Source organism: Mus caroli, unplaced genomic scaffold (genome assembly GCF_978045245.1).
Source record: "Mus caroli unplaced genomic scaffold, Mus_caroli_1 scaffold_1, whole genome shotgun sequence".
Classification (NCBI taxonomy): Eukaryota; Metazoa; Chordata; class Mammalia; order Rodentia; family Muridae; genus Mus; species Mus caroli.
The window spans coordinates 8405842-8417986 of record NW_028227256.1 but is presented as its reverse complement, the minus strand read 5'-3'; the positions used below and the strand labels follow the sequence as shown (position 1 = coordinate 8417986).

Sequence of the window (12145 nt, the reverse complement as noted above, 5' to 3'; positions counted from 1 at the left end):
CACACACACACACACACAGGTCCACACACACTCATATACTCAAATACATGCATGTATATACCTTGAAAGCCAGTACTCACATATGAAACTGCCACACTGAACTACATTAATATACCCATACACCCACAAGACTTGAAAACCTCTACAGAGACACTGGCCTATCCATGTTGATTGCAGCTCTATTCACAGCAGCAAGGTAATGGGATCATCCCAGAAGTGCATTAGCTGATGAATGGACCATAAAACAGTCACACACAGTACACTTTGATTCAGCCACAAGAAAATGAAACTTTGGAAATTGCAAGGAAATGGATAGATCTGAAAATTTATGTGAAATAACCTAATCTCAAAAGAGTAATTTTAAATTATAATATATTTAAACAAATTTTCAAACCCCAAATTCACCCAATGTTTATAAATAAATATATATATATTTATGATACACATGATATATAATAATGTATATTATAAAACATTATATATGTTAGCATATATATGTATTAGAACATATCACAATGTATAATGCATTATATTTAATGGAATAAATTCCAAAAAGTCTGATTCTTTCCAGTAATTTGCACCCTGTATGTTTGTTTGGTTTTAGGTAATATCTAATATATTGCAAGCTGGCACTGAGAGCACTATTTGCTCAAGAACCACTTTGAGCTGATCCTCCTTCATCTACTTACTAAGCACTGGAATTACAGATGTCCACCACTATGCCCAGATCATATGGTTTGACTGAGCAGACGCAGAGTCTGTGCATTTGGGGCAAACACTCTACTAAATGAGCTGCATCATCAAGTTAGCTACATTTTTTTTTTTAGATTATCTACTTTGTAATTGGGAATTTGCCCTCTGATCACAGAGTTTCAATATAAGAATTGTATGTGTGTGCTATAGAGTAAGACCTCTATCAAAAGCTTCTTACCGCAGCCAGCAGGAGGTTGACAATGCAGAAGGCAGTTCTCCATAATGTGCTGAGGAAAGGGATAGAGGATTGTGCAGCCTTTAGGTGAACTGTGAAACGGAAAAATGACTCTGCCCCTTGTGCATACCCCAGGCTCAAGTCACGTATTCTGTGACAGACACATGAGACTGTGCAAGTCAACATTGACTCTGTGGCTTGACTACATGTTTATCAACCATGCCACCACTCAAATGAAAGAGAGATGAAGATTCAACCTAAGCTTTTTCTTATCCCCATCACACTTAGGCATTTGATTCCTTGATTTCTAAAAGGTATTTCAGCAGTATTTTAATTATACACTTTCTTTACTCATTTCCTTTCCTTATTATTTATTGCACAAATAGTCCTATAAATAGTGATCAAAGTCTAAACTAAATGCATCTGATTTGTTTCATAAAAACTGAGATAAATTGTTTTCTAAATGCTTATTTCCTTACATTTTTATTTTCATATTTTTATTATGAAACAATTTCACATTTATAGAAAAAATATATGAATAGAAAAGATTGCCTATGTCCTTCACCTCAATGCTTCCCCAGCACACTCCTCCATGGCAGGACTACTGCCTCTAAAGTCATATTCCATATTTAGTCTTCATGTATTTCAGTCTGAAGCCTTGACATTTTGAAGACTCTAAGAAAGTCACATTATAAACTGTGCCCCATTAGGTTTAATAGTTATCTTTGAATACTCCTATTAGTTATACACAATTTAAATTAGTGCAGAAGCAATGTTGTGTGGATTCAGTCCTGTCCTCTAAGTGGCACACGATGTTATACTTGGGTGAGACAAGTGAAAAGCCCCCTCCTCTCTCTCTGTCTGTCTGTCCCCCCTACCCCTTCCTCTCTCTCCTTCTTTCTCTCTCTCTCATTACCCAACAAATCTATCTATTAAAATGGTTATTAGTGTCAGTATGAGGTTATGTTCTTTTTTGATATTTATTTATGTTTGTGTAAATACACTTCTGTGTGTGCAACAAGGCACACATGTGGAGGTCTATGAACAACTTATGGGAACTGGCTCTATCTCCAAGTGAGTCTAGGAAATCCAGCTTTGAAAAATGAGATTGTCAACAGGTGCCTTTACCCACTGAACTACCACTCCCCTTGTGAGTTGATTCTATTCCAATCTCTCCTGACATTTATTTTCCAAAAATTAGGAACGATGTTTAGGGATGGACTATATGACTTCTCAATTAGCAGTTGTTTGATTCTCCCAGGTTGCCTTGAGCAAAAGGACTGTTAATAACAGCCAGGAGGAGGATCCTTATTTACTTAATCACTGCCATTTTAAATATTATATGGTTCCTTGGGGAAACCGTGCAATGATCACAGCTGATGGCCTAGCATCTTGAATGTACAATCTCAACTAGGGAAGTTTTGGGTCATTACAAGCCTTCCTGAACTCTAGGGAACTTCAAAATTTTCTGTCTTTGACAGACTGCTGGTGCTAATGCTATGTAGGCAAGGCTCTGATTATGTAAGCATAAACTTCCATTTGTGTGTGAGGTACGTTGTGCATGGTGCAAACACAACCCTTTATATCCATGCACAATGTGATGCAGTTGGTTCTAATAACCTTCTCTAGCTGTATGAGCAGGGAACTCAGGCTTAGTATGTGGTCAGATATCTCCTGCACTGCCTCCCTCTGTGTTGCAATAAAAGTTTTCTTGCAAATGCCCTTCCCTTGCCTACTTTTCAAAGTATTAGGTGAACTGGTAACACAAAAGTCCAACAGCAGAGACAGCAGAGGCATTGGAGTGGCAGAGGCACCAACTGAGGAATGATTGACTGACCAGGCTACAGAGGTGGCAAGACTGCCATCATCTTCACAGTTAAAGGAGAGACAACATGTGCTGCTGCTAACTGCCTGTCTGCAGAAGAGACACATTCTGTGTCTAAGAGGATTCTGGCCTTCGACACACTAAAGACGGAAGGAAATCATCCAGGCAACAGATCTTTCTACGCCAAGAAGCCAGGAATGTGCTGTATATGAAGAAGTAAAGCTTCCTGTGCCCCTCTATAGCTTTCTACCTCTCCTCACTTGTCTTCATTCTCTTCAGTGATCTATTAAGCAAAATACATGATTCCTTATAAATATGGTTTAATTAGTGCATAGAACCCTTTTCTTTTATATAGTGATGGTATTGTGTGCTTAGATAGAGAGAGATGGGAAAGTACAGTGCCCCATCCTAAAACGTGGATTTGGACTTCATTATTATTTTTCTATTAAAATATTTTATACACTATATTTGGATCATATTTCTTCCCCCCACAAACACTCCTCCAATATATTCTCTACCTCCCTACATTTTGTTTTGGAGTTTATTGTTTGTTTTGTTTTTATTTTGAGAGAGAGCCAGAACATGGTATTGTATAGACCCTCTTTATATGTGATTGCTTCTAGTGTCAACCTAGAACTGGAGAAAGTCTGTATTCTTAGAGCTTCTTATGTGCTCAATAGGTCCCCAGCTTCCACCGCTGAAAATTCATATTGCAGACTCTAAGTCTTGTTCTAAGTACTGAGCCCCATATCTACAGCAGTGTGGTCTGCAAGCTGAAATAGAAAAGCAGGAAGCTAGCTCGCTGACCGATAATGAGAAGAAAGGTAAGCATTTTGAGACAGTGGACAGTGTTGGAGCAAGGCGGAAAGGAGAAATAGAAAGGCTAGAAAGCTGAGGCTGACGACAAATAGAACATTCTGGTGAGCCAAAGAAATGGTAGTCTTGGGTCACTAGAAGAGTTCCAGGCAACTGTAAAACATGTAGGGCCAATGGGCACAGACACCATAGACATTGTAAGTGTAACACTTGTCACTGACTAAGACCAACCCTTGAAAAGATTCATCCCTCCTATCCATGGTTTCAATCTACAGAGTGAACAAGACCCCTGGCAGCTGGTTAGAAACATTGCTGAAAGAAACATTGCTAGGCTTCTATACTGGAAGATTATCTTCCCACTTAAAATTGCTAAATATTTCCTGGGAAAATGCCTTGGGAATATGTCACATCTTACCTTCCATCCGACTTCATCTCACCAGTTAAGCAGTGGTTGCTTTTTTCTTGTCTGGATTATGAAGTAGCAATTTTCCCAGTCTCTTACTCCTTTGAATGTTACTAACAGACATTCTATTATTTAACCTTTCTCCTCTTCCAAGGATCACATTCTGTATTCCATTAAATCTTATTGGAATCAAATGTTGTATTTTATCCAGTATGATAAACTTTTAGCTTAATTCTATATTTTGAGTTTCAGGTGACTCTGGTTTACGAACCACCTCAAACTGGCTTCTCTGTCCTTGTGACAGCATCACCACCCTTTAAACATCAGGTGTAAGATGCTCTGAGTTCATTCATCTTATACAAACCTGAAGTCAGCCATTCCTTTAACAATACTTAATTATTCTAGTAGGGAAAGATAGGTAGATACCACCATCAATGTACCAAATATGCTCATTGCTACTCAGGTGCTGTTATTCCTAGTTTCTCACAGTAAACAGAGCAGAGATCTAAATGTGGTTCAAACACCTTAACATGAGTGAAACCTATACCTGTTCCTGAAAGACATGAGATTACATGGTACTTGTAACTCAGTTCTAACATCCAAACTTTTCTCTGCTTTTGATCTGTGATCACTGTCTTCATTAGTGAGAAAACTGGCTCTCATGAGTATCTTTTTTTTAAAAAGATTTGTTTATTTATGTATATTAGTACTGTGATAGAAGAGAACATTAGACAGAAGAGGGCATCAGATCTCATTATAGACGGTTGATCTCATTGTAGATTGGTTGGTTTGATGCTCTTTTTTTTTCTGTTTTGTTAGTAGAAGTGCTCACGATTAAGTCCAGACCTTGTATATGAAAGTCAACTGCTTTCTCACTGGGCTGCATCCTCAGCACTATTTCCTTCTGGAGTTACTTTATTTCCTTACAAACTATTTGAAAATAAGACATAACAAGGTAGAGATGAAAATTAATGGGCATTAATCTAAAGCATGTCCGTTTTAAAAGATTATTTTGATGTTAAATCAATAGAAATGTGTTAACTTTGACTCTTGAAAACTTGATTAAAATAAATGCTTTTCCTCATCTTTAACTTTAACTGCCCCAGGATTATAAAGAGCAATATCTATTTAGAAACAAGAAAAGTCCTTATAACTTCAAGAACTGGGTAAAAATCTCGGACAAGAGTTCCTCCAGCTGGGTGTGGTGGTGCACACCTTTGATCCCAGCACTTGGGAGGCAGAGGCAGGCAGATTTCTGAGTTCAAGGCCAGACTGGTCTACAAAGTGAGTTCCAGGACAGCCAAAGCTACACAGAGAAACCCTGTCTCGAAAAACCAAAATAAACAAAAAAAAAAAGTTACTCCAAAAATGTATTGGCTTATCATTAACATGAAGAGTTTCTGAATAACAAGGTAGTATTTTTTATTACCTCTTCCCAGAAAGCATTTTACTACAATTACGTTTTTTACATTAATCTATCAGAATAAGGTAGGCATGGAGCTTAGCTCTTGAGTCTAGAGTGACTAGCATTCCTCCTTACCCTATTTAGAGCATGCCAATCACACCTGTGTATTACCATCAAATCCAGGAACACTCCTTAATGAGAGCAAAGGATATAGTCTTTTCATCCTATAATGCAAAGGAGCAAAGGATACTCATGAGCTAGGGAAGGATGGAAGCAGATTGAAGTTTAAGCTTCCAGATGTATAGGTAGAAGAGATGAGCAAGTGCCACTGAAGCATAATGTGTCTAGATTTGTCTGGGGATGCCCCAGGTCTGTCCATGTGTCCAGCTCACCCTGGATGCAGCAAATTAGCTCATACAAATTTAGGCTATGTGAGTCGTACAACACTGAGCCACAAACATGATAAGAACGTGACTCTATTCTACTTGGAGAGCATTAAGCCACATTTGAAGGATATAGTGAGTTGGGCTGGATACAGGGTCAGCATACACATACACTTAAAGTTTGTGAAAATACACCAGAGTCAACACTATTCTGCTTTGAAGTAGTTCAGGATGTCACACTATTGTGTGAGGGCAGAATCAATATACATGCTACTGTGAGGATTTTTCCAACCAGTAGTCTATTAATAATTACTCTGTATAGTTAACACGAATAAAAAAATCTAAGAAATTACATACCTCTTTGTATGAAAAATGAGAAATTTTGATGATCTACACCATATAATCTCTTGTGAACTAAGTCAAATGATTTCTACTAAAGACAAGGGGGTCACTTTAATTCTCTAAGCAGGTATTTGCCAGATAATTCAAGTGCTGAACTTTTTTAAGCTATTCACTTTCTGGCCTTGGAGTTTGACACCACTCCTGTTTTCACAGCTCACATTTTTACGAATGTTATAAAACGACTCCACTGTGGTGGAACAGGAACCATTTTATACCCTGCCACTTAAGAAGTTAGATGTAAATTTTAAAGCGGTCAAAGTCATACGTCTGCTGTATCCCAGCTCTGAGAAATACTCCTATATCCAAATGCCGAGGCTCAGCTCTTCTTGCCTGCCTTTAATAAGCCAAAGGGAAACCGAAATTATTACACGCTACATAAACCTCAGAGTTTGTGGAGTGCGAGACATTTTCATCTTATGTGTGTTTGTACTCTTTTGAAATGCCATCACCCAGGACTCTTATGCAATGATTTTTAGGCATGGTTTTGTAATGCTTCAAACTATTTTTATTTGTACTTAAAGGTATGTTCCTAGATCACCTGAAATCAAAGTCAGTTTCAGTCTATTTTGACTGTGGTGTACAAAGCAATTTTTAAGCATCACTAATGACACAGTATTAGTGATAAAGTTTATAACTAAGAGAGAAACTATGTACTTACATTTTATGACTTTTTTTTAAAGTTAAGCTTGGTATAGCGATACATGCTTTTAACTTGCCAGCATTTGGGAGGCAGAGGCAGGTGGATCTCTGTGAGCCTGACATGGCCTGTATAGGAAGTTCTAACCAGCTCAGCCATGGCCTCATATCCAGCCATTCTCAATCCTAGAGAGGAGGTTATCTTTCCTACTTGACATTCTTTAAGTAACTTTAATAAGCTCCCTTTAAAGTGTTTCACTATTTTGAAAAATGGGGGATCCAAATATTCCTCCCATACAAAGCACACAGTGGGACATACTCTCAATGAACACTTTAACCACTGACGAAACCTGTATCACTAACCCTTGGGTCTCCATCCAACACAGTGGGGAGTGATAATCATGGCAGCTGCCTATTTTAAATTCTACTTTCTTAAAAGGAATTTTTAGCTTGAATTTTCTTTTCTTAAAATATGGTCTAAGAATAGGAGCAATCTATTGCAGTAATCTTCTCTTCCAGACCAGGGAGTGGGGGTGGGGTCTTCCACTGAGCTTCCAAGTTAGTGTTGAGAATCACTGAGTCACAGAATTTTTATATCACCAATATCCATGTCATAGATGATACTTCTGGGCTGGTTTTGTTTGTTTGATTGATAGTTTGGGTTTGTTGTCTTTGTGACGTGTATTTCTCTATAGCTCAGACTATTTTCTAATTCACTCTGTAGCTCAGACTGAACTGGAGACTGGTGATTATCTTACTCCAGCCCAACAGGTGCTAGCACAGCAGGTGAGGGCTACTACATCTGACTTCCGCATTGACTCTAACTTGAGGAGAAAGACTACAAATTTGCATGAGTTCCCAAATGGCTATCATTGGTCAATTCCACTCTCAGAGCCAAGCTCTATCATAGTCACTGCCCAAATACTAGCACTTCTGCTTTTCTCCCTTCAGTTATGGAAAGTGCACATCAGCCCTTAGAACTACTTATCACTTCCATCCAAGCTAATGGGGATTACGTAATGTGCATCATTGAGTGAAATACAAAGCATAGAATTTTGTTGGTTTGGGTGAGGAGATCTAAAGCTTTCGTGAAGCAATTTTCTTAGTCACTTAAAACTCTTCAGAGGGAGATTAGCTGCTGAGCATTACAGGGGAGGAGACTGCTGATCAATATCAAACTCAGCTCATTTCCTAACTATGGAGAAAGTTAATTCCATTATTGTCACTTGGAAAGAATTCTAAAATAAGTTGAGTGAGAAGGGGATCTATTAAAAGCAATTCACTTATTTTTTCCTTGGCTAATTGTGCTTTATATTCCAGGAATTAAGCCAACAGATGCAGTCAAAATGCCTCCAATTTATTATTTTGATGCAATTCATATACGGTTGGTTGGTGTGCGTCTACCTTTCCTGATGTGAGGCTGTGTAATGTATAATCATTGTACCAGGGATGAGAAAGGCTGCTGATGGCTCACATGCCTCAGGTAAGGACTTAGCAGAAGCAAAATTTCCTTTGCTAACATTTTGAAACAAACTAAAAATTAAGAGACCCCCCCAAGACTTGTGACCCCTTTAACAGAATTTTCGTTGAAACAATTCTCCAACTTTTCCAAATTTTACCATTAAGTTAAGACTGGGAAGGAATACTTGCAAAAGCTTAGTTATTGGAAACCTGTTCTTCCCAGGGAAAAAGACCTTTTTGTGCCCCCCATGAGCTCTTTCAAGCAGAGGCATTAGTTGCACCCCACCCCGATGGGATGCATATCTCTGCTGCTCTAGTCCCCAAGAAGCTGCTCTGTTTTCAGATCACTGATGCATCCTCTTCCTCTTTCTCCCTAGCTCTTCAGCCTAAGAAATAGGAAGCTGCTTTTTCAGGTATGTGCTGGGAGGAAGTCATAGGATAGACTTTCTATAGGAAGAATGCAGACTGCGGAACCTCAGGCATCCCAGGTGAGCCTGGCCACTTGAGTACCTGGCACTCCACAATTCCTCAGCCTGGGGTCAGCACCCTGACAACCTGCTGACACTTAGCACTTAGGTGGTGCCTGCTTTCTGCCCCTAGGTCACATTTTCCCTCTTGCTTAGCTTTTTTCTTCACTGTGTTCTTGTCATTAATTATTTGAAGGCGAAGGAAAACATCTCAAGACTGTTCTCAGAAAACAGGCATATTTTCCTAAAAGCCTTCTCTGCTCCTTTCCATCTCTTAGAACAGTGCAAAGGGTTCTAGTTTCAGCCACTGGACCAGCTTTAACATATTTTTTTTTCCCAACCGGGCAACCCCTCCACCTTTTCAGGTTCTACTACTGCCCATATTTAAAAGAAGAAAATTCAACATGCAAGATAGTGTGAATTCTCGGGGAGTGTGTGTGTGTGTGTGTGTGTGTGTGTGTGTGTGTGTGTGTGTGTATGTGTGTGTGTGAAGATGTACACCTGGATTACCTGTCTCACCCTGTCTAAGTCATGCTATACGGCTACTAGATGCAAGACAGTCAGATGGCTCCAATTGTCCTGTTAGGCTGAAGTTAGGCCCACCAGAGCTCACCTGTCAGTGTCTAGGTAACTGGCCAAGTGCCAGCAGGGCCGCCAGTTCCAGAACACCTAGTGGGACAGTCCTCCCTCTCCCGCGCATTTGCTCAGCCCCCTACCTTTGCTTAAGAAAATTCTGATTTTTTTTTTTTTTTTCCTGTACCACCACCACCACCTTCAAAGAGAGCGGGACCATTCCCCACCAGGGCTCCTTACCTCAAACAGTGGACCGATCTTGTTTTTCTCCAGGTAAGCCTGGATTCGGGTTTGTTGACGAGATGCCATGAGAAAACAGATGGGTCAGCAGAGAGAAGACAATGCGCCTCGGCTGGGGACAGCCCTACTCTACCCCAGGGCAGGAGCTCCGAGCCTGAGCTTTCTGGCACAGCGATGGCTAGCAACTCCGTTAGCAGCGAGCCCGAAGGGAACAGGGCTCAGGGAACCCGGGCGAGGCTCTACCAACTCAGACAACTCCAAGGCAAGGAGAGAACTACATCGCATCCTGCAGCTCGCGCCCACCCGCTCTCCGCTTTCCGCAGCGCCGCCGCCGAGGCGAAATCGCGGGCAGAGGCTAGTCTGTCCTCTGGGCGGCAGCAGCAGCAGGAGCCGGTGGCCGAAGGCGAGTGTCTGTGCAGCGCCTCCGCGAGCCGAGCGGGGGACAGCGCGGGCCGCAGGGGCGACAGCGCGCGGAACCGCCCAGAGCGCGCCACGGTGTGCGCCCAGCTCCTGGCTGCCAGGAACCAGCACCCAAGCTGCTCCCCGAGGCGGTGCTCGCTCCCTAGCGACAGAGCCGCTCAAAAAGCCAATGGTAAAGGTGCTTCTTTCAAAGTGCACATAAATCTGGTGCTTGTTGGCTACTCCTTGGCAGCTACAACCGCAGTTCCAAACCACTCAGCTTGATCTTCTCCTGGCCAAGCGCTCTGCCTTCACTAGCCTGGGTTGAGAAAAAGCCGGAGATGAGAACTATGGGTGGGTTTTGCCGCGAAAACAAAGTTGCTTATGTTAAAAAAGAAAAAAAAGAAAGGAACAGATATATCTATCTTGGCCTTGAGCAAGTCAGCCACAACCGGCGTTGCTGCCTGAGAACTGATTGAAAATTCCCGAAGTACAGACACCCAAAGGCTGGAAGCAACCCTTAGGCATTTGGCAGGGACATGAAACAAAAGCAAGCCAGCTCTCTCTGCTTCCAAGTTTACTGTTCTGCCTACACCTTCAGCTCTGTCTGATACACCTCTGGCTAGGGCTCAGGGGCTCCGAGCTCCCACCCAACAGTTATTCCTCTATATACTTCAGAAGCACATCAACTTTATCTCATACCTTCTTATTATGAGAGGACTTTTCAAGGTTAAGATCTGCAGTTATCACAAGGTTCTGTGTAGAGTTCTTCGCATAAAAAAAAAACAAAAAACAAAAAAAAAAAAAAAAAAAAAAAGAACAACGATATAAAGCACTAAAACCCCAAAGATGAGTTGTCTAGTTCTAAACCATTGTGTACTGCCAAGTCAGAACGTTTATACTAAAACTGTTGGTTGTCTCTACAATAATAGGCACCGGTTTCTTTAAAACCAACTGTGACAGTATAGATTTTTTTCTTTTTCTGCACTGTGTTCAGGTTTCTGTGACCTGTATCTGTCCAAGCTTTTTCTCTCCATTTTAAATTATCTAAGCAATGTGCAATAGTTAAGATGAGAATGGATTGTTCCAGGAAGTATTATAATAATTGCCTTTAATAATTCACATACACGAAATCTACTAGAGGAGTTAGGCTATTAGCCACTATTGAAAACTCAAAGCAGACAAGATTTGGGGTGGAAAGATGTCAGAGCTGTTACTTTTACAATCAGCCTCATGACCCACCAGGTACAGGTGGGAGTAACAAACAGTGAGGAGCCCTGGTCTGTCGCGTATTTCCTGTAACAGTTCAAAACTACACTTACTTATATACTTTTTCATAAGATCCGGAGATACTGAATATACATTAAATATGTTGTAGAGTTGGTGTGAAGCCCAGTGAGTCACCTAAATACCCAAGTATTTTAAATTCCACATTGTACTAAAAGATCAGGACAGGCCTTTATCAAAATACATCTTCTTCCTCTAAGAGATATGAGGAAGATCTTTCTTCAAATCTATTAATTAATATAATTACTAAGTCTTCAGTAAACCCAGGAGTTCTGCATCAATTTTATTGGCCAGAAAAGATAAAACTTAGTCTGGCAACATTAAAGAAGACCCATAATGATATTTTAAGTAAGGGTGCTACATCTCTAAGTATCCCAAACTTACATGACTGAGACATTTCCAAAGCCACTCCACTACTTCAATGCAATCTCTACCTCAGAAAGCATGGTTGTTCCATTTCTTAAAAAATCTGACACCATTGCTACTGGAAGTGTGTGGGTTTCCCCCCCCCCCAACTTCTCCATTGTAGACATAACATTAAGTCTGTAACTGTAGAGGCATAAAGCTCCACCCTTGTCTGGTGGCTTTCAGTCCTGTGGAAGTAGTTGACACCTACACAGATGATGGTGTACTAATACAAGAGTAAAGAGGCATAGTGTGGCCACAATTTTCTGGAGGGATGTTGTGAGGATTGTTGAGTCTGGTGTCTTCAGTGAATACTTAACAAAGGACATAGTATCCATACAAAGTGTTGGAAGATTAAAAGGTTGGTTTCTTTGCTGAGACTGGAGGAGTGAGATTTGGGGATAAAGTATCAAGCTTCAACATTAAAATCTAGCATGTAGCAGTACATAGGCCTGCCACAGGCTTGCACTGGAGAAACAGGGGTGAACATAGATGAGCATCACATGCAGTAATAA

The 12145-nt window shown here is 40.6% G+C and overlaps 1 protein-coding gene across 8 annotated transcripts in view; it reads right to left on the bottom strand.

The window, feature by feature from the left end:
• Nucleotides 1-10064, bottom strand: part of CUNH8orf34 (chromosome unknown C8orf34 homolog) — a 538401-nt gene extending 528337 nt beyond the window's left edge. For all 8 annotated transcript variants that reach the window (XM_021165867.3, XM_021165882.3, XM_021165875.3 and 5 more), the window contains exon 1: nucleotides 9540-10064. In XM_021165867.3, coding sequence (XP_021021526.1) covers nucleotides 9540-9608 — 69 coding nt within the window. In that variant the 5' untranslated portion in view covers nucleotides 9609-10064. The remainder of the gene's footprint in view (nucleotides 1-9539) is intronic.
• Between the last annotated feature and the right edge of the window lie 2081 nt (nucleotides 10065-12145).